The sequence below is a fragment of the Fusarium mangiferae genome (assembly GCF_900044065.1).
Source record: "Fusarium mangiferae strain MRC7560 genome assembly, contig: FMAN_scaffold004, whole genome shotgun sequence".
NCBI lineage: Eukaryota > Fungi > Ascomycota > Sordariomycetes > Hypocreales > Nectriaceae > Fusarium > Fusarium mangiferae.
The window spans coordinates 1,407,455-1,435,305 of record NW_024573924.1 but is presented as its reverse complement, the minus strand read 5'-3'; the positions used below and the strand labels follow the sequence as shown (position 1 = coordinate 1,435,305).

Below are 27,851 nucleotides of genomic sequence, written 5' to 3'. Positions count from 1 at the left end.
GAACGGCAAATCCCGATACGTCGAGTGGATCCACACTGCCTATACCCGCATCACGTGAGCCATTCCAAGGTTTCCTTGTTACCAACACCGGTGGTCAGTGCTCCCTTTGTTGCTGTGCCAACAGCTACACGCCACCAAAACAATACAGCTAGCTCTCCTTTCACCGTACATTACTCCCTTTATCACCATTGAAAGGGCTACATACCAGATATCCTTTTTGTCTCGCTTCCTCTGTGCCTAGTGTGGAGAGTAGTGCGACTCAGGCTGGTCCTTAATCATCCATATCTGTTGTAAACAACACAACGTCCGCCTGTCTTGACATTTGAAATTGAATACCCTTGGGCATCATGCCCGCATCAACGGTTGAAACTCCAGCCGTTGCGCTGTCTTGTGAGCAAACTTTGGCGATGTCTTGACGTTTACATGACTGATACCTGATACTGCAGTCGCAAACAACTTTTGGGGCAAAGAAGATGCCGGCGTGGCGCCGCTGCTGAGTCGCATGACTGCGGCCAAGACTACATGCGATGAACTACGAGCATTCTATGGCGGTGCGTACAAGTGAAGTTATTGAAAGAAACCCACCTGACTGAATACGCTGCAGCCCGAGCGTCGATTGAGGAGGAATACTCCCGCAAATTATTGAACCTGAGTCGCAAAGCCTTAGGATCGCAGGAGTCTGGTACATTGAAGACATCGTTGGATACCGTCCGAGGCGAAGTCGAACAGATGGCCAAGCAGCACCAACTCATTGGCGCAGAAATGAAATCAGAGCTTGAGGAACCACTCGCTGCCTTTGCTGGCGGAATGAAGGAGCGACGAAAGATTATTCAGAATACCGTCGAAAAGCTATTGAAGGTCAAGATGCAGCAGACACAGCAGGTCAACAAGGTTAGACTACTCTTGTCGACTCTCCATTATCACTGAAGCTGACTTGGGTTCTAGACACGAGACAAGTATGAGCAAGAGTGCTTGAAGATCAAGGGTTATCTTGCTCAAGGCCACATGGTAATGGGCCAGGAAGAACGACGCAATAAAGCCAAACTCGAAAAGACACAGATCAGCCTGGCAACTTCCAATACGGAGTACGAGAATGCGGTTAAAGCACTAGAAGACACGACAACAAGATGGAACAGAGAGTGGAAGTCAGCCGCCGATAAATTCCAAGATTTGGAGGAAGAACGACTCGACTTCACCAAGAGTAGCCTGTGGACGTTTGCCAATATCGCCTCCACGGTTTGCGTTAGTGACGATTCGTCGTGCGAAAAGATCCGACTCTCATTGGAGGTTATGGATGTGGAAAAGGACATCATCACTTTCATCACAGAAAAGGGAACCGGCCAGGAGATCCCAGACGCTCCCAAGTATATCAACTTCTGTCGCGGAGATGTGACGGATAACCAATCTGAGACGTCAGAAGACGACAACTATTCTGTCGCTCAATTTCCTCGCAGCATCAACCCTGCTTTCCGTTCGTCGTCCCCTCAACCTTCGACGTTCGAGTCCCATCATGATCCAAATTCTGCTCTGGCCAACGACCTGGCGCACAGAGAAGTTACTTCAAGCAAACGCGACCTTCCAAGCCAGAAGCCAGCAACGCTGCCCCCTGACGAGATACTCCAAATCGGCACTCAGAAGCCTCAACCTCAGCAAATCCAGGCGCCTCCTCAACCGCGTCAACAGCAGATACCACGCCCTTCTCAGATGCAGCACCCCGCTCAACTGCAATATGCTCCCCAGCATCAGCATCCCCCCCAATTGCAGCACCACTCTCAGCTTCAGCACCCTTCACAGCTGCAGCATCACCCCCAGCAGCAGTACTCTCCTCAGCGTCAGCAACCGTCCCAGCAGGTTGCTCACCATACAGGGCACCACATGCAACAGCAAATGAGGCCTCTGGAGATGAGACCCGCTGATGGCAGATCTGGAGATATGAGACACGCGAACATGCGACATCCAGATATGCGACAGCACGATCCAAGACCGTCTTTGGAGATGCGCCACTCTGGTGAAGTTCGGCCTTCCATGCAGTCTCGACCCAGTGCTGATGCAAGACAATCAATGGATGCAAGAACATCTCTGGAAGTAAGGCGACCAATGGAGGATCCGTATCGCCGCCAACAACCTGCAGGTCATGCATCGTATGATGCCAACCAGCATGGTGCTGTTGCAGCCGTGCCACACGACCCTTTCCCCCTGGACGGCATGACGATGCTGTGCAGGACTGGGCCCAGCCCCATCTCGGACCAGAGTTCGCAGGTGACATCTGCTCGACCTTCGAGCAGAGACTCCCATAGTGATTATTCGAATCCCAACTCGTTCTCTAGTGTGGAACCACCGAGCGGCAAAACTTCACCTGTCAAGCAGGATCCTATAAAGCCAAACCCAGTGCCGACTCAAGCGCCAGCACCAGTATCGGCACCTGCGCCGGCACCAGCCCCTGCTCCGGCGGCAGTCATAGCTCCAGCTCCAGCTCCGGCTCCGGCGCCCGCACCCGCTGTCAGCAATGGTCCGAGCCCAGTCAAATTAGTTGCTAAGAAGAAGAGCGGTGGTTTCTTGAAAAACCACAGCCCATTCAGACGCAAGAGCAATAAGGATCTTCAGTCATCAAACAGGAACACATGGCACGCACCGAGCACGCAAAACTCGGGTAGTCCCGTTCGCCGACCACAGTTGCAAACACAAGAATCCAGCAATGTTGTCACCAAAGAACGTACTCAGAGTCCCGAGCCCATCGATGCCAATGCCAGTCTAGCTCTAGGAGTGGGACAGAATGTCTTCCCTGTATCTACCCCTGACACAAAGAAGAAGCCAGGAGCTGCCACTGAACAGACACCCGAGGAAACAGACCCAATCGCTCTGGCCCTTGCGGAGCTGAAAGGTGTCACGTTAGGCAAGCAGTCATCAATGAGAATGTCCGCTGATCACTATTCCGGGCTTGCCACTCCGGCGCCAGCATCAGAGGCTGCTTCACGACAAGCCTCAGCCTCTCGCACAGCTCTGACTCCTGTGAACCCGGATGTTGCGGCGGCAAAGAGAGGAACACCGCCGCCATCCTACCAAACCCCAGTTTCACGTCTGGGTGTCCCACCACCTGCAGTGACTTCCAGGGCAATGAAGGAAGCGACCAAGAAGGCTACCACACAAACACGAAGCATGTTTGAGAGTGGAGGCGGTTCGCCAGGAGGATTCAATAGTACTGCTTCTAGGACAAACACTCGAGTAACCGAAACAAGGCGATCTGAGCCATCCCCAAGCCAGAGCGTTCCACCAAGTGCTTCACGACCGGCAACTCGAACCACTAACCATGGCAGGGGCGAGTCTGGTAGTTACAGCGCGTCCCCTGTGTCACGACAGCCTACTAGAGCCACCGATAACGGACGCGGCGAGCCTGGAAGCTATAGCTCAGCATCCATGCCTCGACCAGGCACTCGGGGCACTGACATGGGTAGAGGAGATACTGGCGGCTATAGTACACCACCTGTGGCACGTTCGGGAACCAAAGCAAGCGAGATGCCCCGATCGGACACTCGCGGAATTCCTATTTCGCGACCAGGCACAAGGGGAAGTGACATGTCTCGTGGCGGATCTGGTATTTACGGATCGTCGCCTGGCTCCCGACCTGGCACCAGAGGCTCTGATATGCCCAGAGCAACTTCGCCAGCACCAGCTCGCAGCGTGTCTCCACAGCCACCTATGAACGACAACATGAGCTACAGATCGGTTTCGCCCAACCCTTACGCTGCTAGCCAACGCTCTCCGTCTGTCATGAGCTCACCACAGAAGCATGGCTCTGCCCAGGGGTATTATCCCCAGTCACCTCAGCAGGCCGCTAGCCGCGGGCCTTCTCCTTCACCTTATGCGCAGCAGAATCGCCCCGGAAGCAGCTATGCAGGTAGCGACATGGCAATTCAGCTCGCGCCGGTTGATGATCCCTACGGTTCTCAGAGGAGTCGAGGCAGCCGCCCTGCTTCGAGAGCCATGAGCTACTATGACGATGGCAGTACCCGTCAACGTAGTCAGAGCGTTGCTGACCCGTCTCGGCTGTATACGGGAGATGGCAGAGCAATCCTGCATTATGGTAAGTCTTTGATTATCCAGTATCGAAAAGTGGAAGAGACTAACATGACCTTTCTACAGCACGCGCATTGTACATGTATCAAGCAGCCATTCCCGAAGAGTTGAGTTTTGGCAAAGGTGACTATCTTGCGGTCCTCCGCCACCAAGACGATGGATGGTGGGAGGCTGAAGTCCACGGCGGAGACGGAAGTGTCGGGCTGGTCCCAAGCAATTACCTTGCGGCGTGCTAGACTCTTATGATATGAGCGACTTGATGGACGAACTTTTGAGATGTTTCTTGCAAAATGATTGAATTGTAGGTTAGGATTACGGCAGGAAAAGGGCACCGACGAAATTGGTTCACGACTTGATTTATACCTTTCGTTACGTTTTTATCTTGTACAGCAAATATTTGGCAAGTAAGCGCTGGCCTTGTTGTTGTTGTTGCTTCAGACTATTTTGATTTTTTTTTACTTGTGTCACGATTATTGGGAAAGATTGAAACGACTGCTCTTCTATATCAACTCATGGAAATGAGAATCATCGTCTGTAGATGTTATGGAAACAAAAAATATTCTGAATTAATGTGTCGAAATTACCTATCCTCTACAATTGCTTGAGCTGTCCGCCCCGTGAAGTTGAATATCCTCCTACCTGAGGTGGTGGGTACGTACCGAATTATGACGTTGAGGCCGCCGGAGCTCCAAAGCTGGTTATACCTTAGCTTGCCGCCTTCACATGCCACTCATTCACTCACTCACTCACTCCCTTTGACCTTTGCTCCCTTCAATTTCGCAACCTGTGACTCCTAGCCCGTACTCATACCCATGTCGTCTACGTTAATGACCTGAATAGTGTGAAGCATTATAGCATGGTCAGTTGTTCTGCTATTTATTATCCATACGCGACTGACTTTGCCTGACAAGGAAACCCTACAAGAAACCGCCCGTGTTATCACGTCTAAACCTGTTCAGCGAGCTGTCGTTAACACCGTGCTCCTCGTTTCGACAGCAGCAACCCTCTTTTGCACGGCTGCTATTGCTTCATTGCTCTTTTTCCAGAATTTCCTTCCTCACGAGGTCGTAACCTTGCCATTACATCTCCAATATGGGTGGGTTATGATGCTGTATATGTTGCTCGCCTGACTGATAGAATGGTTACAGCTCTGGCATCAACCCGTATGGAATCGCCTCCCTTCAAACGCCGCCAATGAAGACGCAGCAGGAGTACGATGTGTCGTTGATTTTAGCGATGCCTCGCTCGAATCCAAACGTGGAGCGCGGTAACTTCATGATTACCCTGCACATGGTCGACTCGCAAGCTGATGCTGGGTTGCATGCTGCGGCGGAACGTCACGCATCGCTACACCAAGGATTGGAAGGGGCCAATGTACTATTCACTTCACGCAGGCCTGCTCTATTTCCTTACGTGGACCCGTTGGTATCAGCTGCGTCTCGAGTGCTATTTCTGCTTTACCATTTATTCACACCCGGTTCAAGCACGAACTCAATGGTCATCCCGTTGGCCGAGCGAGTCTTGTTCTCAAAAGCCTCGGATCTCCCGAGGTCAGCGTATGTGGAGGTTGAAGCGGGCCAGACCATTCAGATTTACCATGCCTACCTTCAGCTCACAGCTCAGCTTCGTGGTCTCCGGTGGATGATGGTTCACTATCGCATCTCAACATTCATCGCCTTGACCCTTGTTTTTTGGGCCTTTGAAGTTATTTTTATGGGTGTTGCCTGGGGACTTTGGAGCATGGCTTCAGGGTCACCGCCTGGAGATGCCGATGACAAGACCAGGAGGCTTGAGGCTGAAGGATATGAGTATGAAGATGAGGACACAGATCGCGCAGACACCTTTCCAACATATGGAAGACAGCAGCCGCTCAAGTACGAGCCCGACATCAAACCAGAGGCGGACCCTGAACAGCCTTTATCTGAAATTCCTCGAGCAGGAGCCGACGCTGATGACGAAGATGAGGGTAGTTTTGAAGATGACGACGACGATGTGCAACACAAGGATTCGGGTATCGGAACGAGTTATAGTGAGGAAGGAATTTCAAGCATTCGAAGGCGAACGTCACGTAATAAATTGTAGAGGAGGGAAGTTTTGCGAGGCCTTAATATAGAGAGAGACTGAGTGTAATGAGTGGAAGCAGATACCCGTGGCTTATGATATGCAGTACTAGAATAAGAATGTGTTGTCAGCTGAGGATTTGATGTTTATTATGCAGGGGAAACTGCCTGGTAAGTTAGACTATGCTGATCCGATATGCATGCCAAGTTGACTGTACATAATTCGATGACGAGCTCATGGTAGGTAGAGTCTGGCTGGTTTTTTTTCTTTCCTTTTTTTGTTTTATTTTTGGCTACCTAGTCAAAGAACGAAGGCTTTATTAAGAATAGCAGCGTGCGCTTCTGCTTCACAATGAGGGATCCATTGGATTGTGATTTACGAGTCGTTTGCCTGGCTACCGACGGTCAATGGTTCCAAGGCGTTGATGGGTATTTAAAGCGGGCGATTCACTTTCACCGTTTGTTGGCTGTATCTTTTTATGAACCCACCATTGACAATGGCTGAAAGTGTTGTGATGTCAATCCAAGAATACGATAGTATTCATTGTTTGAAAATAGAGCATTTATTTCATACTGTTTGAAGAGCGCAACAATTTCCAGTTACCTAGGTACTTAGGTACACTACCTCAGGTACACATCGAACTGGTAATCGAATTGAAGTCTTCCTGTCCGGAAATTCACTAACCAATTCTTCAGTGCACATGCATGTTTTCAACCCCTCTAGCCCCTCCATCCACATCCACACTCGCTCCCGTCTCCTCTGGCTGGGCCCTGTCTGGGCTCGGGCTGTCGTGACCCCCCATTGTACCTGAGCATCTTGCTGTAGGTAAGGTAAGGTAACCTTAGCTTAGGGGAAAACTCACCCATGCTCTCTGGCTTTTCCATTTCCCAGAGCCCCTCAAAGCCCCTCCACCTTCTTTCTGTTGCCAACAATCAAACGCATTGAGCATCATTCTTCACTGCTAGAGGTACCTTGATTAGTGTTAGTACCTAGGTAGTGTAACTCAACAACAACACCGCCTGGCGTCACTAGCATTCATCGACTATTCGTTCTATTCCGTGTAATTAAATTCTCGCTTTTTCACATCCATCCACACTCACACACACTAGAGAGACATGGTTCTCATTCACTGAACTGAACGAACAACTCGACCGTCCCCACCACAATCCACATCCTACCTCACCTAGCCATCCCCGACCACCCCCAAGTTACCTGGTAAGGTAAGGTACCTGACAGCAATCGTGCCGCTACCGCTACCGCTACGTACCGACCGCTATTACTAGCTCGATTTACCTGGACTCATTGCGGGCCAACTACTGCGATTCCCTCCACCGCCCGCCCGCTTGTTCCTCTCGACGTCTCCCGAATCAACTCTGAACCTGATAATCAACAAGAGGCCAGACTTGAGCTGAGTACACCGACCTGACCGCATGTGCTGTGTTTAGCACCTGCGAGCGAGCAACCGACTGCTTCTGCTGTTCACTCTTTGCGACTCCTCAGCTTGAACCCTCGCCTTCGCCTTCGCCCAGCCTTGAACGAGCCTAGACGCAGACGGGACGAGACGTCACAGTCAAGTCTTACACCACTACCGCCCTGATCAACTTCTCTCTGCCTCCCCTCTTCTCGAATCTATATACATACACCAGCCACCAACCCTCGCACACCACATACCGTCACGATGCCCTGCTTCAAGGGCATTGCGGTCAGCATTCATGCGAACTCTGCCCCGCTGCCAGAGTATGGCATGCAGAAGCAATCTCGTCTCTCAAGAATCAGTACCTACATTCCTGTACCCCAACCTCAGCTCGCTGAGTCAAACAAACCCGAGCCTGCAAAATTCGCCATCTCCATCACCCTTCTCACCCCCGGCTTGCCCATCCCATACTCGACCCCGAAGCCAAGTGATGATAACCCCTACCCGAAGCCTCAGTTCGTCGGCGGTCTCAACACCGGCGATCGGAATAAGTCCTCTGGCGTTGTGAACCCCTACATCCCCATGACCAACTCCGAAAATGAGACCATCGCTGCTTACATCTACTTTGACGGTCGAGCCAAGGAGGAAGTTGCTACTCTTCTGCGACCAGGTGAGGAAACATGGGTCAACAGCCGCTGGGTTCAGGTGCCAGACTCTGAAGGTGGCGGTCTGGCTGAGCGAGAATTTCTATTCCGCGAGGTTGGCCTCGAGCGTTGGCTCAACGGCTTGGACCTACAAGGCCATGATGCCGCCGAGAAGCTAGAGAAGCGTCGCCAAAAGTTTGAGAAGCGCCGCCGACGACAACGGGCCATGGAAGGAAACGCCAGTGCCGACGTGGAACAGGGATCTACAGGACGCAGGGACACACTACGCTATGGCGCTGACGACAAGTCTCCTATTGAGGCTGTCGTGGACGACTCTGATTCATGGTCCGACGACGATGACGAACCCCCTGAGGCGACTGGGCAGATCAAGGTGGCTATGTTCCGCGTGCTTGCCTCTGGCGAAATCAAGAAGGGTGAATACTCACCCCAGTTCGGTGCTCACGACGGCGACGAAGATGACATGGGCTCTAAGGAAGGAAATGGCATCGACGCCGACGTTGAACACACGACAAGCTTCGCGAAGCCCAAGACTCTTGATCCGAAGACCATCAGTACACAGACAGTCACGGGTATTGACGGACCAGACAAGCCCTACGCTGTCTTTACCTTCTTTTACCGAGGAGAGCGTAAGTATTACCGGGCGTTTTGAGGATCGTACACTAACCCACATTGCAGGACAATTGCAAAAGATCGGGGTTCTGCAGTCCTCAAAGAACCCTCAGACAACCCCTGGATCAGCCAAACGAAGGTCAGGTCAACTAGACTTCTCCAGCCTCGGACCTCTCAAGGCTGGTGGCACTGTCGGCTTCTCCGCTTTCCGCGACCAGGCTACCGAAGCCTCGAGACGACGCAAGGCTAGAAAGAAGAGCAATGGAAACATCGCAGATGATAGCGATGATGATGATGAAGAGGACGACGAGAACCTCGGCAAGATGGAGGAAGTGTACGCAAAAGATGTGAACTCAAAACTTGCACCAGAAGACGTCAAATTCCAGGGCGAACTTGCTGAGGGCGTGGATCGTATTCACGTAAGCTCCGGGGTTATATCTTCGAGAATATTTGAACTGACAATATGATGCAGCTTAAGAGGGCGCATTCTGCAGACCCAGACAGCTTGGCCACACCGGAATTGTCACAAACCCCGACCGCAGCTAGCGAATCCACGTCACAAGTGCCTACCACAGGGGGCTCTCCCGCCAACAATCTTCTCTCGAATGCTGTAGGCCTCGATACACCTAGCAAGTCAATTTTCCAGAGTCCCCTCAAGAAATACCGACCCAGTGTGGATTACGGACCGGGAGGTCTGAACCTCTCAACAGGATCTGGCTTGAAGTCAGAGGTAGATTCGGCTGTTTCTGGGGGATCTGGGTCGGGGTCAGGAACGCCCTCCAATATCGAAACCCAAAAACCGAAGGTTGAGGATGAGGAGGAGCTATGATGATGGCAGAATCCTCGATCTTCGATCAATCTTGCAGACTTCAGCGGAGACGTCTATTTATTGAATTACGAAAGAAAACGACAAAAAATGACGGTTTTGCTCCAAACATAAAGCAACCGTTGGGTGTCGACATGGACAGCCTTAGCAGCTTGGACATAGAGTGATGGACCAGTTCTTCGGTCGAAGGGTTTACTCCTTTACCTGCACGAGTATTGACAGCACAAGATATAAACTTTTCACTATGAAGCTCATGTGGTGTACAGGCGAAGGTCAAGGAAGTATTGGTTTGGGAAGCAAGTGGCTCATGTTGTATCGAGGCGGCCTGTCATTTCTTGGTGCAAGAAAACAAGCAATTTTTGATCCTGAGGAGGCATGGGTGGGTTACTTACTAGAGGTTAGAAGGTTCTACAATCGAGTAGTCTGAGCCAGCAGAAGGAATCAGTGTCCGGTGAATCGGTTAACTCTATGTGACGTATCATTACCTGAACAATAGAAGGGCATTGTTTTACTTCGTCCTTGCAAACTGGAGTAGATGGCTATATGCACCAGACAGGCTTTGAAGGCTACAGTGCTGCTATCGTCTAGTTCGACAGTTCGGTATGGCATTCCGCTACATTATCTTCACCCCTTAAGACAGAATCGTAGCTATAGAGGAAAAGGCTTGGGATATGAGGAAGTCTGCTTTGGCTCTAGCCCTAGATGAGGGGGGCAGCCTGGAGCTTTAAGATCATGGACGTAAGAATATACGACTGGCCATTATCAGTACACATTCATCAAGTATGCATGTCACTGAATCAGGATTGGACCCAATAAGAATGTCAAGGTCAGAGTAATAATCAATTGATAGCATTCTATGAAATGGCTTCCAAGGAACAAGCCGACTCGACGAGCAAAAGGCTGGCAATGAAAATGGATCCTGTCAAGGTTCGTGCCAATCGTTTACTAAACTTTTTGCCATGTTAGCGCAGTGCTTCTAACACGTTTGTTTGTGTGAAGAATGAATGAGAAGGAGACATGTCAGACTGTTGAGCTTGATAATTTTGAAATCAACATAGAGATTCAGTTGGCCGTTCTTAATGGAAGAGTTTGTCATCATGCAAAAGGGGGTGCTAAACGCGTCCAGAGTGTGCGCTGGAGGCATCGAGACGTGTATTCTTGTGTCGTGTCATGTAAACGTACCTTACTGTTATTGGTTTGGAAAAAACCCGCAGACATATGTTATTCTGATGCTGCAGAGCGCGTCTGCATAATCTCAAGAGCTTGCCGCCTGAAAATGTCTGCGGGAACCAATTGTTGTTGGAAACTGAATTGTTGTTGAAGGCAAGGAAAGTTTTTCAAAAACAGCTCCAGCGCAATTTTATTCAGTCGGCGGACCGGGGTATGGTGAATTATCGGCATATCCAAGCTCCATCCCGCCATTTATGCTTATAGCGAAGCCGCACTGTATGAGCACAGCCCTGTACCTAATCTGCAGTGTATTTCAGTGGGCACCAGCTAGGAGCAGCCCATCATCGCTGACGTGTGTGCCTAATCTGCACTGTGCCCCCTCAACCCCACCATCCATTTGATCTCATCTCTCTTCCTTGCTCGCTTCCATTGCTTTCCCCTCGGGCAGACTTTGCGACAACCCAACGGTTCTCTACCTTACCTAGTTAAAACCCTTCGGATCCCCCTTTCTCGACGCATTAGCGATTTAAACGACCAGGACAGGTCCCCAGACTTCAAAATGGCCGGAAGTGAGTTTATACTGTTCTGGAATGGCTGTACGACGAGAGAATCTAACCGCGCACACTTCTAGACTTTGAGGAAGTTGCCAGTATGTTTGGAGCCCTCCTGGACTGATTTATGAGTCCAACCCACATGATCATGAAGAGAAGCCTAACGAAAAACAAACAGAGCAGTTTGTTGAGTTCTACTACAACACCTTCGACAGTGATCGCAAGGGTCTCGCTGCTCTCTACGTAAGTGACCCTCCAGCTCAACGACGAGCACTCTAGTAGAACAACCCGCTAACTCTACTAATAGCGAGACAACTCTATGCTGACTTTTGAGTCTGCTTCCGTCCTCGGCACCCAGGCTATTACCGAGAAGCTTGCTGTATGCACCCCTTCGTCACCAGCGACTTCGAGTCGGCGTTGTTAACAATCTCTCCGACAGGGCCTCCCCTTTGAGAAGGTCAAGCACCAAGTCTCTACCCTCGATGCCCAGCCCTCCAACGACCAGGGCGGTGTCATAATCCTCATTACCGGTGCTCTCCTTGTATGTTTCCGACTATCCCACAGCCTACTGAAATGTGCCCACTGACAAATATTAGGTCGACGAGGAGCAGCGCCCCATGAACTTCAGCCAGTCTTTCCAGCTCGCCCGCGATGCGAATGGGCAGTACTTCGTCTACAACGACATCTTCAAGCTTGTCTTCGGTTAATCGAAAGCAGTCACACTGCCGGCCGGCGCCTTTTGTTGTTTGAATGAGTTGAGCGACGTGATAAACACACAAACACACCAAGTGGGGCGACAGACGAGGGGAAATTAAAGCGGCAATGGCAACGGAATAGCTTCTTTTTGACGATAAGATGAATTTACAGCATGGCTTGAATGGAGCGCAATTGTTTGAGTCGGCTGTGATTATCTTGGATTTCCTCTCGCCAATGAAGCTGAATCATTGGTTTTCAAAGCTATGAGTACTCAACCTTAGGTCGATGACATGGCAAATAGGGTCTCAAGTGATCAAGGCAAGGTAAAGCCACCCAAGATTGATCAGTGTGAATGCAAACGGTGCAACGACATACGTCACGTATTCCCGAGTATGGTCAAGGACCGTGATTGGCGTTGTATCTTTAGGAATAAACTGCTTCAGCAGCCACGGCCCTGACTACTATATAATCCTTCAGCAGTAGAAATGGCAAGATGTGACATATTTTGCGTGCCAGCTCTGTCAAAATCAATACAAAACACCAATCCGCTTGTATGGGCACGTAGAAGGCACTTGATGAGGCCAGAGTTTGAGATCCTCTTGATAGGACATTTAAAAGGCGAAACATTCACTTTAGGCTGAAGTCTTGTCCAAGAAGCAAGCTCATCATCTATTTTTAGGAGGGTCATGAGACTGGCCTCACTGGTCACTGCGAAGTGGGATGGGACGAAACGTAACCCGAGAAAAATCATTCATTTTCCATGCCCTGAACCGTGCAACACCGTTTGATCCCGAAATCGCAATGCATTGTGAGGGTATAAACAAATAGCTTTAGATCTTGGTAGCAGCCTCAAGAGCCTTCTGCTTCTTGATGATCTTCATCTGAGCCTTGGGACCCATGATACCACCACCCCATTGTCGGCGGGCCTGGTCGTGCTTCTCAAGGTAACCGTCCTTGACAGCGGAGATGAGCTTGGAGAGCTCGTTCTTGTCCTCGGAGCGGACCTCGGTGATGGCGAGGACAGCAGCGGTCTGTGACTCGTTAGACACGAACTTGAGCTCGTGGTTTCGATAAGCATACCTTCTTGTGAACGACCGTTCCGAGACGGGCCTTGCCCTTGACAATGGCGTAAGGGATACCCATCTTCTTGCAAAGAGAAGGGAGGAAGACGACGAGCTCGATGGGCTCGACATCGTTGGGGATGAGGACGAGAGAAGCCTTCTTGTTCTCAATGAGGCCAACAACGTGGTTGAGACCGTACTTGACAGTGTAGGGCTTCTTGGAAACATCCTCCTTCTTCTTACCCTCCTTGACGGCGGTAGCCTCCTGGAGGAGACGCTCCTTCTTCTCGGCCTTGGTCTCAGGTCGGTACTTGTTGAGGAGCTTGAAGGCCTGGGCAGCAGTGTTGCGGTCGAGGACGTGCTGGAACTGAGCGAGAGCCGGGGGAACCTTCAGGCGCATCTGAAGGATCTTCTTCTGTCGCTGGAGGCGGACATACTCGGGCCACTTGACCATGCGAGAGACATTTCGCTTGGGCTGGATGTCCTGGCCGATGCCGAAGTTGCGAGGTCGCTTCTCGAGAAGAGGGTTCTATGGATGTCAGCGATCATCCCACCAGAAGAGACAATAGAACTACTAACCTTGGCGGCCTTCTTGCCAGCCTTACCCTGAGGGAAAGGGGCGGGAGCGACCTTCTTGCCGGACTTGGGAGGCTGTCATTGAGAAAAGAAGACATCAGCAAGGCGTTCAAGCCAACAAAAGGTCTTCTCTGAACTCTAACGAGAATAGGCCGTGGCATTTCTGCACACGCCGCATCTCCAGCCAAGTCTTCACCAGCTCGACACCTGTTATAGTGATCGAATACTGGCGGAATACCAACAGCATATGTCGGCCCACCAAGTGGACGACGCTGTGGCTCAATTGCACAATAAAGCGCATTTGACTCACAAAACTGTGGCCATTAGAGTCGAGTCGATTGTTTCATTCACTCACCATCTTGAATAGTTGGGGTTAGTAGTTGCTCGTGGGTTGAAGAGCAAAAGTCCAGGACACGATGGTGGATGGAGAACAAAAGTCAAGAAGAAGAAAAGCGAGTGCCTTTGGTGAAAAATAATTAGGGCTTCTTTGAAATCTGTACCCACATTGAGAAAAACCCGACTCCACTGGCTGGAAGAAACAACCTAAGGCCAGGCAGGGGAGGGGGGATCGATCTTTTTAACGACTAATGCAGCGCACGTGACTGTGACTCTTACAGTCAGGCAAACATAACTCACTGCTTGAGTCAATGCTTGGGAGGCAACATCTTGACGGAGGAAAAAAGAAAGCTAGAATCTGTAAAGTCAAAGTAAATTTCAAAAGACCCCCCCTGAAAACACAACTGAAATCGGTCGGCATAAAAGCTCCTGGGCTTGTACAAGTCGTCCACTCACTTCGTCCATATAAACATTCACAAAGACCCAACCAGTTGAGACTCAGTTGAGAATTTCAACTCCACTAACAGCAAAATGGCACCTACACCTTGTGTTCGGTGTCAGAACAACCGAGCTGTTGTAAAGCGACCCAAGAACCATCACAAGCTATGCCGAGACTGCTTCATCAGAGTGTTCGAGGACGAAGTCCATCACACAATCACATCATCAGACCTCTTCTTTCCGGGTGAACGAGTTGCTATTGGTGCTTCAGGTGGCAAGGATTCAACAGTGCTGGCTTCTGTAATGAAGACTTTGAATGAACGACACAACTATGGACTTGACCTAGTACTTTTGAGTGTCGACGAGGGCATCAAGGGATATCGGGACGACTCCCTAGAGACAGTCAAGCGAAATGCTGTTCAATACGACATGCCCCTGGAAATTGTTGGTTACGATGAACTGTACGGATGGACCATGGACCAAGTTGTCGAGACTATCGGAAAGAAGGGAAACTGCACATATTGTGGTGTTTTCAGACGACAGGCCCTCGACCGAGGAGCTAAAAAGCTGGCCATTCAGCATGTCATCACTGGTCACAACGCTGACGATGTTGCCGAGACCGTTCTCATGAACTTGCTACGAGGCGACATGCCACGCTTATCCCGAAGTACCAGTATTGTTACTGGAAATGCAAGCAGTGAGGTCAAGAGAAGCAAGCCTCTCAAGTATGCATACGAGAAGGAGATCGTACTTTACGCACATCACAAGAAGCTGGACTACTTCAGCACAGAGTGTATTTACAGCCCCGAGGCTTTCAGGGGAACCGCGCGTGGACTTATCAAGAATCTGGAGAAAGTGCGGCCAACTGCAATTCTCGATATTGTACGAAGTGGAGAGGACATGGCTCGACTTACACCAGACAAAGGCCAAGCTGCGTGTGGCTGCGACGAAGGCGAGGGACTCGGAGGTTGCGGATCAGCCAACGGGCGGACTTCTGGTAATGAGATGGCCCAGGTCGAGGCCAGCCTGAAGAAAAAGCACGAGTCTGCAGCTCTCGAGACAGAGATCACATCCAATGGAGCACCTAAGGACGACATAGTTGCCTTGCCAATAAGGACCAAGAAGCAAAAGGAGGCACCTGCACCAAAACAAAACCTAGGGAAATGTGTCAAATGTGGTTACATGTCGAGTCAGACCATGTGCCAGGCTTGCACATTGTTGGAGGGTCTAAATAAGAATAGAGCAGAGATAGCGATATAATGGATACCCTGCTGTCAAGACCAATTTTTCTGTCGCTTCATTGCACTGTAACTTGAACAAAGTGCTTTGTTTGGGAATGTTTTAATCTTTCTCTTTAGCCACTGTCCATCCGTCTCATAGGCTTCGATGCCCTGCTACTAGTACCCCAAATATGTGTATTTACAATTGCAGTTTTGGGCTTTCTGCTCTGGTTATTTGCCCTCGGTTTCATATCACGATTTAAGAAAAGCGTGTTTCCAACTGTTTGATCGAATTAATGCTTGAATCGCTGGTTGAATAGAAAAACAAACCTTCCAAGGGTTGTTCAACTCGAAGCCTAAAGGCGCTTCCGGTTTGTCTGTTTGTCCTCGTAGAGTTCCCGTAAGTCGGCGGTCACGGTCCATCACTGTTCAATTCGTTAGTACCCACGAGGTATCATCCGGCTGGACATATCATACTTTGCTACAAAATAATTAGTATTGACGATACTGTCGAATGCCCATAACTTACTCTATCCCATTGATCCACGGAGTAACGGGGTCGTTTGCCCTCGTTCTGCCAGTTCTTGACGACGGCAAGACCAGTACCAGAGATACCAAACATCTATCAATCATCAATGAGCTTCGGTATCGTGCGGTAGCGAGATCGGATGGTGACATACACCAATCATGATGGCATAGGGAAGAAGAGCCTCAAAAGGGACGGGCATCGTGACGGCGGCGCTGCCTGAGCAGACTCGAAGGAATTTGGCGTATGTATCGGAGAGCGAGAGTTTGAATTGACCGAGCCTGACCTGTCTTCCGGGTTCGTCGCGGTGGTCGTGAGTCTACCGAGCAAACGGGCCTTGAATTGAAGCTCACGTCCAACCGAGCCATTGACGACTCAGTGATTGGTGATGCGGATTTCGGTGCCTGAGGCCAGAAGCTCCATAACTATCCCTGCGTCGTGGTACAGTAACTGAGGGGACCTGTCGCACAGTGTGTTACCAAGCTCCATAGCAGTAGAAGCATAGCAAGAGAACAGAAGAAAAGGAGGAGTAAACTCCAGGTTCTTTATTGATAGTGATTTAACACTCTCAAGACTTTTGAAATCCAAATTGGAGTTAAGGAAACACCTAGTTTACTTCCCTTACACTTGTATACTATACTAAAACTCCCAGTTCTTCAATAATCCGCCGATAAGCACTTTCGCTTTTACCATTCCGGACTTTTTTTCTCTCCCCTGGACCTGGAGGGGCTCCCTAAGAAGCTGTCGCACGCACTGTGGCAACTAGCTCCCGCGACTGCTGTTTGATATCACACAAGTTGACGCGACGTGATTCAGCGGCTTTCCGACCGCATCTCTACGATCTTTAGACGCTCTACGAACGCGTGGTTCAAATCAAATTGGACGTGTCAATTCACTATCGAGTTTTCGTTTAAGCAACCTGTACTGCGCATTCGCTCCCGGCCGCCCCTCGATGCAAGCCCGCGTACCGCGATGAGGCAGACGTGACCACCCTGCGAGAAACCCTTCGCAACCTACCGAAAGCGACCGATATGCAAACTCGGGGCTCTCGTTTCAGGACATTTTCTTTTGGGACGCGGGGGTAACCATGACAGGCACACGAACTATGGCTGAAGAGCTTCCACACAGCGTCATGGTTTCCGACGAGGATGTTGAATATGAGACGGCAGGCGAAACAGGAGGCGAAACAACAAAAACAATCGCATCTAGGCCAAGCGGAGGTAAAGGAAGCTATGATACGAATCAAGCTCCTGCAGAGAGTGGCGATGCCGAGGTCGGCGATCACGATGCATCTGGCGAGGATGTAGACGCATCTGGAGAGGAGGACAACGACTATACGGTACCTCCGCAGGCATCTTCTCACGACAGTGTTGGACCTCCCCAAGGCGGTGATGAGGAAGATGACGAAAATGTTGAAGGAGATCAGGATCATGAAGAAGACGATGTAGATGCCGAGGAGGATGAAGATGTTGATGCTGAAGGAGAAGACTATGAGGAAGACGAAGGTGTTGGTGCCGTCAAGTTCCAACCAGGGACAAGAAGCGACGACGAAGATGATAGTGAAAGCGATAAATCCGAATCACCAAGCGCAAACGACGACGAGTCAGACGAGGAGGCCGCATGGGATGATGCTGCAGAGGCCGAGGAAGATCATGAAGATGACGAGACGGCCGCCTCGAGCAACTGCATCTTCTGTGGCCATAATGAAGACGAAGACCCCAGCGAGGAGTTTGAGGTTTATTTGGCCTGTGTGCGTTGTGGTGGTAATGGTAAGTTCACCTACCACATCAGTACCTGTGCATTCTTTTTTTTTTTTTTTTTTTTTTTTTTTTTGGAAACTTATCAAGTACAGCTCACCAACAATGCGCGCGCGACGCGGCTGCGATGAGTGCGGAGAATAGTATGTTTCAATGTGTAAGCACAGTTGAGCAAATGCTGACAATACCAGCGCCCGAGAGTTGGAAATGCCCTGAATGCTTCAGCAAAGAATCCGACGTGGGGAGTGAAGATGAGGAGATGGAGGATCACGATGTTGAACACAATGCCGAGATACACTCCCAACAGTCTGATGTACCGGAGGTACCAAGAGAGCATGAATCTGGTCAGCACGTGAACGATGACGAAGAAGCCAGCTCTCAAAGCGACAATGACAGTGAGCTTGATGAGGAGCCTATTGACGCCCCTCGCAGCTTGAGAAAACGCAAATCTTCATCATTAGAAGATGAAGGGAGCGGGCTTTCGCTGAGGAAACGACGACGAAACCAGTCCCAAGACGCAGGGTCAGAGAGCACAGCACGAAATGGAAGCGCTGAACCCGGACGACACCACCCTCCCAGAACTGTGCGTCTCAAGGTTCCACGACCCCCACCCGTCTCGATAGAGAAACGTACTCGTACCTCACTTGTACTTAAACTTCATGTCAAGCCTGGCAATCTTAAGGAAATCTTATCTCGCAAAAAGCGTGAAAAGAGAAGGCAGCCAGGCAGTGCCACGCGCCCGACCCCTCAACGACAAGCCCTGGCTGCGACTCCAGCTCCAGTTGCCAGAGCCAACCTTACTGCTGCAACTATATCTAACCTTCCCACGCCTTTTACATCGGACAACTACTCACAGCCATTTTATTCCTTCTATGATCGCGAGGCCGATGAGATGAAGGGCAAGCCTTATGGCGGCATATTGACCGAGGTCGAGGCCGACACATCCAAGACTCTCCCTGACGAGGATGATCGAAACAAGTTCACCTCTACTCTGAAGAAGGCCGAAGATGACTGGAGAGCGCGTCTTCTGCAGGTCATGCAAGAAGACCCAAACCCACCAGTTCGAAAATCGAAAAAGGCCGGCAACAACGGCAGTGAGATTGAATGCATCGATTTTGGCGGCTGGGAGATCGATACTTGGTATGCTGCGCCGTATCCTGCCGAATACAGCATAAATCGAGTGCTGTACATTTGCGAGTTCTGTCTGAAGTACATGAACTCTGACTACGTTGCTTGGAGGCACAAACTCAAATGCCCAGCCAAGCATCCACCAGGAGACGAGATCTATCGTCATGGGTCAGTCTCCGTTTTTGAGGTCGACGGCCGCAAGAATCCGGTCTACTGCCAGAATCTGTGCCTTCTTGCCAAGCTGTTCCTGGGTTCGAAAACTTTGTATTACGACGTTGAACCCTTCCTTTTCTATGTTTTATGCGAATACAACGAGACAGGTTACCACTTTGTGGGGTACTTTTCCAAAGAAAAGAGGGCTAGCAGCCAGAACAACGTCTCATGTATTCTGACATTACCAATACACCAACGAAAAGGTTACGGCAACTTGCTTATAGACTTTTCCTACTTGCTCACCAAAGTGGAGGAGAAGACGGGCTCTCCCGAGAAGCCTCTCTCTGATATGGGCCTGGTCTCATATCGCAATTACTGGCGACTGGTCCTGTGTCGATACTTTTTGAAGGTGATGGAGAATGAGAAACACGCAACGGAAGGGCTTAGCATAAAACGGATATCCGCCAATACCGGCATGACCCCGGACGATGTCATTTCTGCACTGGAAGGTCTTAGGGCCCTTGTCAGAGATCCGCAGACCAAGCTGTATGCCTTCCGAGTCGATTTGGATTACTGTCGAGAATACGTGGGCAAGTGGGAAGCCAAGGGTTACGTTCAGTTAAAATCCGAAGCTCTCGTTTGGACTCCGTATGTGATGGGTCGAACCAATGCCGTCAATTTTGAACTCGGCCCACCGATCAATACCATCGCGCCAAGGGAAGACGACGAGGCCAAGGTTGACGAGGGAAATGGCACGGCTGCCATCGAGGATCGTCAGCCAATGGTCAATGGGGAGAAGCACGATGCGTCTGCCCCTCAAGCAGTCGCAGATGCAGACGGCGATGCTCCAATGAACATCAATGGAGAACAACCCCAGGAGTCTCCAGTCGAGAACCACAGTGCGGAGCCAGTGCCAGTCCAGTCTATCGAAGATGTGGCGCCTGGGCAAGAGAAAGATAAGGATGTTGAAATGGAGGATGCAAAAGCCGTGGGCCCCCCGGCTTGGCTACTGCCATACCAGGACATTCCGCTCACCCGCTTTGAGGTCTTCCCTGCCGTACCTGGTGGGCGACGAGAAAGAGCTCGACCAATTGTCAGTCGACCGACAGCCCCTCGCCCAGCCAGTGCTCCTAGACCGAAGCGTCCCAGCAACAGCCATCGGCCATCCTCGTCTCGACCCAAGAGTTCAAAGAAAAAGACTGGAGGGACCGGCCGGGGACCAGGTAGATGGCCAAAGGGAACAAAGAAATCAGATTACGGCAACGCCACCAGTGGCCCTGGTCTACCGCCGGGCTGGGTCGATCGCCAAGCCAAATTGCAAGGTGTCACAGAAGGCAAGGGGCCAGAACAGGAGGCGGCAGTTCTCGACTCAGCAGCAGAAGACTCGGTCGTTGTCTCAACGAAGACTAATGGTGCCAAAGTCAATGGGATTACTGCAAATAATGTGGGATCGGGATCAACGGAAGAGGCTGCTAAAGGAGAGGACGTGGATGCCGAGGGAGAGGATATCTAATTTTATTGAAAGCGGTTGATTACGGGAAGGTTTGGGGTTACGGATGTACTATATACCTTGGTAGGATGGGCGTGGGTTGCTTTATTGGCTTGATCTCGCCAGAGACAGGGGTCGTTATTTGTAGCAAGCGTATTGTTATTGAAATACTAGACAAGACAGGTCACGGAACGGAACGATGCTTCTTGGAGGTTAAGGGCATGAGGAGCATGACCAGGACCTGGAACGGGAATAGGAATATGATTTTTAACAGAGGAAATTTATATTAGCGAGTGTCTATGAATGCTCAGTAAGAGAGGACTATGTGACTTACCTATTGTTAATTTATGCTTTGCTTGGTATAATGGTAGCCTCGACAGGTTTGCCAAAGACCTCCAGCGCCTTTGACTGTAGTAGCCCGAGATATGCTTTATACATACGTTGGAAGTCCGACTTTGTGAGAGAGCCTTCAATGGAACACTTTTGGAACGCGTGGTGGGTGATTTTCTCGGTCAGTTTGACAACTGACCTGCCACAGATGAAAGTATTCTTACCAGGCCACCCTTCACTGCGGATAGCCATAAGCGGTTTGTGATGGGTATCGCCATCTTCAGGCTCCTCATCATCGATATCACGAATATCCATGTACTCGTCTGCCATGCCTCCACGGTTCTCAAGACCTTTGCCGTTGTAACTGTAGACGGGCAGGCAAACGGCATGATCTCCCCAAATCTCGATGGTGATCATCTTGCGGTACTTGGAGTAGATGGGGCCGAAGCCAGAGACTGCTGTGTGATAGTTAGTTGTCGAGACCTTTTCGTCGCGATTCTGGCTGTGGAAAGGGGCCGAGATGATGGTTCCAGGCCCGAGTTCGCTGAGCTTTCGCCTCTGGTCGCTTGGACGCATGTGAACGCTGACGGTCCCTCCGAGGCTAAGGTCTAGGTGAGCTTGGTGGACTCCGTAGAAGGATTGCCCGTCCTGTCCGGCGTCTTTTGTTAGTGTGCAGCGTCTTAGATACGCAACATCGCCTCCAAGGTTCGAAGAAGCCGAGCTTCTTACAGAGGAAGCAGAGCGCATTGACACGGCGTCTGAGTCTCGGCGACGACGATGACGACTTCGTCGATGAGCTGAAGGTTCTCTGGTAGTCATTTCCGCAGGATAGGAAGTAGGCAGGCCTTTGTTGTTTGAGTGGAATTGAGTGTAGAACTTAGCTGCCAGGTTACGAAGCTGCCAGCTACAGTCCTTACATTCCCAGTCGTCGGCTGCAGAGTGAAGAGAAGACATGAGAAACGAAACAGAGTCCTTCTGCTCAACGTGAAGCCATGCATCTTCCTGCTTCCAGGTTGGTTGGCTGGGCTGGGTTGGGGAGAAGTGTGCGTGAGCAAAGATATTAGTCTTGAATTTCTCAGCACGTTGGCTGGTGTTAATGTTCAAAGATTGTTGTAGATTTCTGTTGCGGATGAGACCTCTACTACGAGAGTAGGGCTTTCGAACGCGGTGATCGTTGAATGAAGGCATTTTGATGGGTTTCTTTGCTGTATATCTTGGGGAATGTTTGGTGATTAAAACCGGTTATTGGAGCTGAAGTTGCAAAAGTGCATGTGGTTTGATAGTCGTAGAGATTGTCATTATATCGAAGACAGGCTATGATTATATAGTTGACTGGTTGTGTCATCTTTCGAGGTATCCTTTATAGAGTTACGGACGAGTGTCAGGTTGTTCAGTTGGACAGGAGATATCTGAGATATCTTGTTCGACATGGTGTTTATGAACAAGAGTCAAGTTACCTACACCGAACGTCGCTTTGTGTGGAAAGCGAACTGCTCATTCAGAAGCCTTGAACATATTCTTAACTAGAATATGCATCGATTCTTAGGAAACAGTATTTCTGGTTGTGTGTTCCGTCGTAGGCTCGAGAGTGAACACTGATGCTTCATTTGCTCAAAGTCGAGGTAAGCCTTTGAGTCATGTCCATAGTCTGAGTCCTTCTGATAAGCCCAACGCATTGTCACAATTTAGAGGTTTGTTCGTCTGGTCTCTTGTTCATGATCTTACTATTATTTGACGGCCCTGGCTCTTGTAGAGGCTCAAGTTGATTAGTGCCGTGGGGTAACTTGGACCTTTCAACAAAACTGCATGTAAGCAACAGCAACAGCAATAGCAACAACAACAACAATGTCACATCGAAGTAGAGGCTGTCTTCGCTGCCGCCAACGACGAGTCAAGGTATTTAACAACTGTACTATCATTGTCTTCAAGTGAGAGCTAATCTGATTATCGTAGTGCGACCGCAGTCGCCCTTCGTGTCAACGTTGTATCGCCCGCAATGAGCTGTGTGTAGGGTATCGAGATGAAGGCGACCTCATGTTCCAGCACGAAACTGCAAAAGTTGTCCTGAAGAGTCAAGCTTCTACTCCTTCAAACTCGTCTAGTTCCAGCAGCTCAAAATCTCCTCGAGAAAATCGCACAAGGAGTCGATCGGTTGAGCGTGCCTCCGAGAGCGCGTCCTCTTCGACTACTCCTGTCAATCTTCCAGCAGCATTTCCATGGTTAAAAGACCAGCCCAAAACAGAGTCCGTTTCCAAGGATGAACAGATAGCGAACATGTTCATGGAGAAATACGTGTTGCTTCCTTGTAATGAGTCATCCTCCCCTGGCTTTCTTGAGCATCTCCCTTGTTTGTTCAAAGAAGTCAACATCGAGGGCCGCTACGCATTGAGATTCGCTGTTCAAGCATGTGCCTTGGCAGACCTTTCTCGTGAAAAAAGCTCAGTGGAATTAGTCAAGAGGTCGCTCGAGCACTATGGTTATGCTCTTAGTGCCCTTGGACAGTCGTTGGCTGAGAAGAACAAGACTCCAGATGATTACGATTTGATGGCAGTCGTTATGCTAGACATATTTGAGGTGAATACATTACACAACTGCACTCAACCTACCAAGCTTACACTCCTACAGACAATCTTTATGCCTGACTCGTCGACAACTGGTGCGCACGCCCAGGGCATGGCACATATTTTGCGACTCCGTGGCCACGAGCAATTCCATGACCCCCGTGGCTGGGGCCTGTTCCGTCTAGCTCACCATAGACTGGTAAGAAACCCTCACCCTCCGCGCAAGTAAATACTGGACTTACAATGAGAAGCAAAAACAATGCTTGGCTAAGCAATTAAGCCCACTCCCTGAATCGCAAGGCTGGCTTGACAAGTTGAACGACGATATGGCTTCGGTTAAGCTAGAAAAAGATGGTCTAGCAATCAACCAGATGTGTCAGCAGGCAAACCAGTTACTGGACTCTATCGATGCAGGAGACATTGCAGCACGCCATTTGTTAGACCTGATAGATGAGATGCTCCGCCTTGATCAAGAGGCTGCTAATTGGCGAAAGAAACCAGAATGGAGCTTTCATACTAGGACTCGTGAGGAAGTACTTGATTACAGAGAGTCCAACTTCTGGTTGCCAGAGTCTATTCAGCTTCATCCAGACTTGTGGATGGCCTATGAGTGGAATTACCACCGTACTGCGCGCATCATTCTTCATCAGAAACTGGTGGCTTGCTTGGAAAAGGTCAACACTGCACTACCATCAGACTCCAGAGTTGTAGCTCGAACCACAGAGTCAGTCAGCACTGTCCAGTCTTTGGCTGGCGAGGTCCTGGCAACTGTTCCCCAATCTTTTGGCGACATCGATCACCTCGGTCGCTGGCACGCAGGGTCAAAGACGGCTCGTTGGCAGGCCGTCGGCGCATACCTTTTGCTTTGGCCTATGAAGATCATCAAAAGCCAGAGCGCCTTGACCACGGGTTCACAGAAAGAGGATGCGCAGAGAGTGTTTGAACGGATCAGAGAGTGCACGGGCATCAAGTCAAGCTTGGGTGTTCTATCCGAGATCTAATGATATGAGTACACCAAATTCACTATAGTTCACTCCCTTAGACTATGTCATTAGAACACAGTCTCCTCCAATTCCGTTCCATCCTTGAGAGTGATGGTTTCAGCACCGATCATGACAAATATGATCTGGCACGTAACGTCTCCCCTATTCTCCCAGCTGTGATTCACGCCCTGCTGAACAATGACCTCTCCTTGCTTGACAGTCCTTTCCTCTCCACCGTCGAGCCCCAGAACAATCTCACCCGAGAGAACCACAGCGTAGTCAAGGCTTTTGGTACGATGCATAGGTGCTTTGCCACCGGGCTGGATCTGGGTCATGCAGAAGAGAGAGCCTTTGGGGGGACATCTCGGAAGAGAGCTCTCAAATGATGGGACAGAGTCTGTGTTGTTGATGGGGACGCTTTGACGGACATCGAAGACGTTGAAGCCACTGCCTTGAGGGCCAAAGGGCTGGAAGGGTGTAACATTTGTGTCAGGGACGAAAATTGAGGTTCCATGCTCATTATGTGTAGTTCGTACAAGACGAGGAGAGGAGTTTGAGGGTTGAGGGGCCATGGCTGACGGTATAGGTAATGCTTTGTATGTGTCTTCCGTGTAAGTGAAGAATGTATGGATGAATATGGGAAGATGAAGGTGTCGACTGAAGAGAGAAAAGGCCTTATTTATACTTGTTCTGTAGGTATATTCGGCCTCTAGAGAGCGCGAGCTTCAGCCGTATCTTGCTTGATCCTTTCTTTGGCCGTTAGTGATCGTCAGCCTCAACCTCAACCTCAACTATACAAGGTTCCTCGCGCCGCTTTCCCAATTAGGAAACACCCACGACTGGCGATGCTACGGTGAAGATGTGACTTGATGTAAGTGGAGGAGCAGAGTCGCACTAACAAAACGAAACATTTGGTTATAAATACGGGTAGGTAAGCAAGCCACTAAAGAGCTATACAGAAGCACATGACAGCGACATCAGCTCTTTTTAAATACTTTACTTGGGTAAGTATGCGACTATTGACTTGTAGCTATGTAAGTAGATATCTAATAGACAGCCAAGGTTACATAGAATGCCTCATAACCTGGGCATCTATCTCGCTAAGAAATAATCAAGCTCACTTTGGAGCCCGTTGAGACGGGAGAAGTCGATCTACATTCCCGAGAGATCCTCCCGCCATTCTCAGTCCAGTGACAACGTTTTACACAGGACAGGCATCCCCAAGCTTAGTTAGTCAAGGATGCCGGATCCATCTTGTACGAAAGAATCCCCAGCTCCAAGTCATCTTGATCAGCCAGGAACCATTCATCTTCCACAGGCGGTGCGACGCTCTTGATGTACCTGAAGGGGATATAGCAAAAGTACACTGTAGATACTACTTGAGCGATAACAAACCACGCAAAGTAAATGATAGGGCAGCCGAGGAGGGTGATGATGGCGGAGAGGTAGACTTGGACTGTCATGAGGAGAAACGCCAATCCGCTGGTGGTACGTGTTGCTCTTTGGGAGCTCTTATACGCGGCTTTTGTATCTGAGATGAAAGAGTTAGCCCAAGTCCGCACTACTCGCTGGGTACCTATATCATTGAGTATTTCTTACATGGCGTTGTGTCATTGTGGAGGGTAGATGCGACGATGACTAGGGACAACTGAGCCACGGCTACTAAAATATAGCCATAACCTAGAAGAGTCAGTATAAGCTACGGATCGCCACCCAATTCGAGATACTAACATATTGCAAGGCGTTGTTTTTCTCCAGTTACAGACATGTTGGCGGCTATGGCGGACGATTACCCGTGATAGAGAAGACTGGCGGTATTTGCCTGATATTCGACAGAAGGAGGAAACTAATTTGAAGACAGTCTATGAGAGAAAGATCGCCATATTGAATATGTGTGTCTATTTGCTTTCACCACAAAGTTCAAAAGAGTTTGTGCTGACACAGACTGAAAAGTTTAGTCGACCTCTCATGGATATAGTTTGTGCGCGATATCAAGAAGACACTCTCTACCAATCGTGACCGAGATACTACAAACGAAAGAGATACCATCAGTGAATTGACTTCGACTCATCTAAAGACTCGTATCATAGAAGGACACGTCTGGAAGTGTCGGTCAGTGGCCAAAGACTCAACGGAGGAGAGCCCAATGAAGGATCAATTCGAAGAGTACAAAACTTGTTATGCTAAGATTATACTCCAAGAAGTAGCCAGGATGAGTTTCTATTTGCTCCGGCACAGATAGAACTTTTCATTTCTACTTGGATTCCACAACAGTCCCGTAGGAAGACGCCGAAAGGGGGGCTTCACTGCCAACTCCCTCCCCGCTGTCTCCCCCATCACAGTAGGCATCATCATCATCCTCCGCTTTCCTCTCTCCCCAAAAGCCTTTCCCGTAACTAACAAGGATCTCTTCCCCCTTCTTGATCCCTGCTCCCTTCTTCTTGTTCTTCTTCCCACCTCCAAGCACCCAAACTCCCACACAAAACTCTCCCCATCGCTCGCACCAAACCGTCCTAAACTCCGCATTCGCTCTCTCTCCCACGCCTCTAAAGTCGTTCACGAAACGCCCTTCATTCCCCTCATTCGCTGCATCAACAGCTGCGTCAAGCTCTCGGTCCAGCCATAAGTCGTAGTCGCTGTCTGTTGACGATGCTGAGCCTGAGTGCACTCGGCCGAGATACGCAAGGATGAAGCTACCAGGCGCGAGATTCTGGGCTGCAAAGAGGCCACTTTGACCGTTTGCTGGGTGTGACGGCTCAGAAATGGGCTGGATCTTGACCAGACTGCACGGCGTTGTTGTCGCCGGCGATGGGATGATTGGAATGCCGCTTGGAGCAGAGGGTTTGTTTCTGAGAGCTTGTACGTGCGTTGGAGTTAGACTCTTGTCATGAAGAGGCGTCTTGAGATACGGGAAGCCATCCGGTCAATTCTTTGGTTTAGACATGACGAGGCCTACAAACACGTGATGCAAGATGGACTCTAAATGAATGAATGGTTGTCACCATCAGCTTTGCTTTGCAGTGGCCCAAGAAGAGACAGAAACTCCCAATGAGGTTGATGATCCACAGACCCCCACGCATCAATAAACCTAGGTCTGCCACAGTAAAGTTACATACAACTCACAGTCACCAACATCGCAGTCAACACTAAAGGTCTTCCCAAAATGCAATTGTCTCCTTATTACCAATGCTCCATGCAAACTATCTAGACTATTCCTACAAGTCGAT

At 49.9% G+C, this 27,851-nt stretch overlaps 12 protein-coding genes across 12 annotated transcripts; 7 read left to right on the top strand and 5 right to left on the bottom strand.

Moving 5' to 3' along the window:
- Positions 1-347: 347 nt before the first annotated feature.
- On the top strand, positions 348-4,310 carry FMAN_09045 (putative PEST phosphatase interacting protein; the record flags this gene model as incomplete). Its single annotated transcript, XM_041829840.1, has 5 exons — positions 348-390; positions 447-551; positions 605-891; positions 946-4,081; positions 4,141-4,310. 5 exons carry the CDS (start codon positions 348-350, stop codon positions 4,308-4,310), a joined length of 3,741 nt encoding a protein of 1,246 aa, XP_041680564.1.
- A 620-nt stretch (positions 4,311-4,930) lies between these two features.
- On the top strand, positions 4,931-6,156 carry FMAN_09044 (uncharacterized protein; the record flags this gene model as incomplete). The annotated part of the gene is made up of 3 exons (XM_041829839.1): positions 4,931-4,933; positions 4,986-5,170; positions 5,223-6,156. 3 exons carry the CDS (start codon positions 4,931-4,933, stop codon positions 6,154-6,156), a joined length of 1,122 nt encoding a protein of 373 aa, XP_041680563.1.
- A 1,657-nt stretch (positions 6,157-7,813) lies between these two features.
- On the top strand, positions 7,814-9,652 carry FMAN_09043 (uncharacterized protein; the record flags this gene model as incomplete). The annotated part of the gene is made up of 3 exons (XM_041829838.1): positions 7,814-8,840; positions 8,890-9,242; positions 9,296-9,652. The coding sequence occupies 3 exons, from the start codon at positions 7,814-7,816 to the stop codon at positions 9,650-9,652; spliced, it is 1,737 nt and encodes a 578-aa protein (XP_041680562.1).
- Positions 9,653-11,378: 1,726 nt separating this feature from the next.
- Positions 11,379-12,077, top strand: FMAN_09042 (putative nuclear transport factor 2 (ntf-2); the record flags this gene model as incomplete). The annotated part of the gene is made up of 6 exons (XM_041829837.1): positions 11,379-11,388; positions 11,451-11,468; positions 11,549-11,613; positions 11,678-11,749; positions 11,810-11,911; positions 11,967-12,077. The coding sequence occupies 6 exons, from the start codon at positions 11,379-11,381 to the stop codon at positions 12,075-12,077; spliced, it is 378 nt and encodes a 125-aa protein (XP_041680561.1).
- Positions 12,078-12,896: 819 nt separating this feature from the next.
- On the bottom strand, positions 12,897-14,061 carry FMAN_09041 (putative ribosomal protein L7a.e.B, cytosolic; the record flags this gene model as incomplete). The annotated part of the gene is made up of 4 exons (XM_041829836.1): positions 12,897-13,097; positions 13,147-13,656; positions 13,707-13,778; positions 14,059-14,061. 4 exons carry the CDS (start codon positions 14,059-14,061, stop codon positions 12,897-12,899), a joined length of 786 nt encoding a protein of 261 aa, XP_041680560.1.
- Positions 14,062-14,570: 509 nt separating this feature from the next.
- Positions 14,571-15,737, top strand: FMAN_09040 (putative NCS6 Protein with role in invasive growth; the record flags this gene model as incomplete). Its single annotated transcript, XM_041829835.1, has 1 exon — positions 14,571-15,737. The coding sequence occupies one exon, from the start codon at positions 14,571-14,573 to the stop codon at positions 15,735-15,737; it is 1,167 nt and encodes a 388-aa protein (XP_041680559.1).
- A 219-nt stretch (positions 15,738-15,956) lies between these two features.
- Positions 15,957-16,425, bottom strand: FMAN_09039 (uncharacterized protein; the record flags this gene model as incomplete). The annotated part of the gene is made up of 5 exons (XM_041829834.1): positions 15,957-15,977; positions 16,028-16,122; positions 16,166-16,178; positions 16,227-16,319; positions 16,378-16,425. 5 exons carry the CDS (start codon positions 16,423-16,425, stop codon positions 15,957-15,959), a joined length of 270 nt encoding a protein of 89 aa, XP_041680558.1.
- Positions 16,426-17,310: 885 nt separating this feature from the next.
- On the top strand, positions 17,311-20,774 carry FMAN_09038 (uncharacterized protein; the record flags this gene model as incomplete). The annotated part of the gene is made up of 3 exons (XM_041829833.1): positions 17,311-17,992; positions 18,076-18,123; positions 18,172-20,774. The coding sequence occupies 3 exons, from the start codon at positions 17,311-17,313 to the stop codon at positions 20,772-20,774; spliced, it is 3,333 nt and encodes a 1,110-aa protein (XP_041680557.1).
- Positions 20,775-21,095: 321 nt separating this feature from the next.
- FMAN_09037 (uncharacterized protein) lies at positions 21,096-22,268 on the bottom strand (the record flags this gene model as incomplete). Its single annotated transcript, XM_041829832.1, has 1 exon — positions 21,096-22,268. One exon carries the CDS (start codon positions 22,266-22,268, stop codon positions 21,096-21,098), a length of 1,173 nt encoding a protein of 390 aa, XP_041680556.1.
- Positions 22,269-22,925: 657 nt separating this feature from the next.
- Positions 22,926-24,642, top strand: FMAN_09036 (uncharacterized protein; the record flags this gene model as incomplete). Its single annotated transcript, XM_041829831.1, has 4 exons — positions 22,926-22,976; positions 23,034-23,654; positions 23,706-23,840; positions 23,893-24,642. The coding sequence occupies 4 exons, from the start codon at positions 22,926-22,928 to the stop codon at positions 24,640-24,642; spliced, it is 1,557 nt and encodes a 518-aa protein (XP_041680555.1).
- Positions 24,643-24,692: 50 nt separating this feature from the next.
- Positions 24,693-25,196, bottom strand: FMAN_09035 (uncharacterized protein; the record flags this gene model as incomplete). The annotated part of the gene is made up of 1 exon (XM_041829829.1): positions 24,693-25,196. One exon carries the CDS (start codon positions 25,194-25,196, stop codon positions 24,693-24,695), a length of 504 nt encoding a protein of 167 aa, XP_041680554.1.
- A 654-nt stretch (positions 25,197-25,850) lies between these two features.
- FMAN_09034 (uncharacterized protein) lies at positions 25,851-26,392 on the bottom strand (the record flags this gene model as incomplete). Its single annotated transcript, XM_041829828.1, has 3 exons — positions 25,851-26,155; positions 26,224-26,304; positions 26,356-26,392. 3 exons carry the CDS (start codon positions 26,390-26,392, stop codon positions 25,851-25,853), a joined length of 423 nt encoding a protein of 140 aa, XP_041680553.1.
- Positions 26,393-27,851: the final 1,459 nt, after the last annotated feature.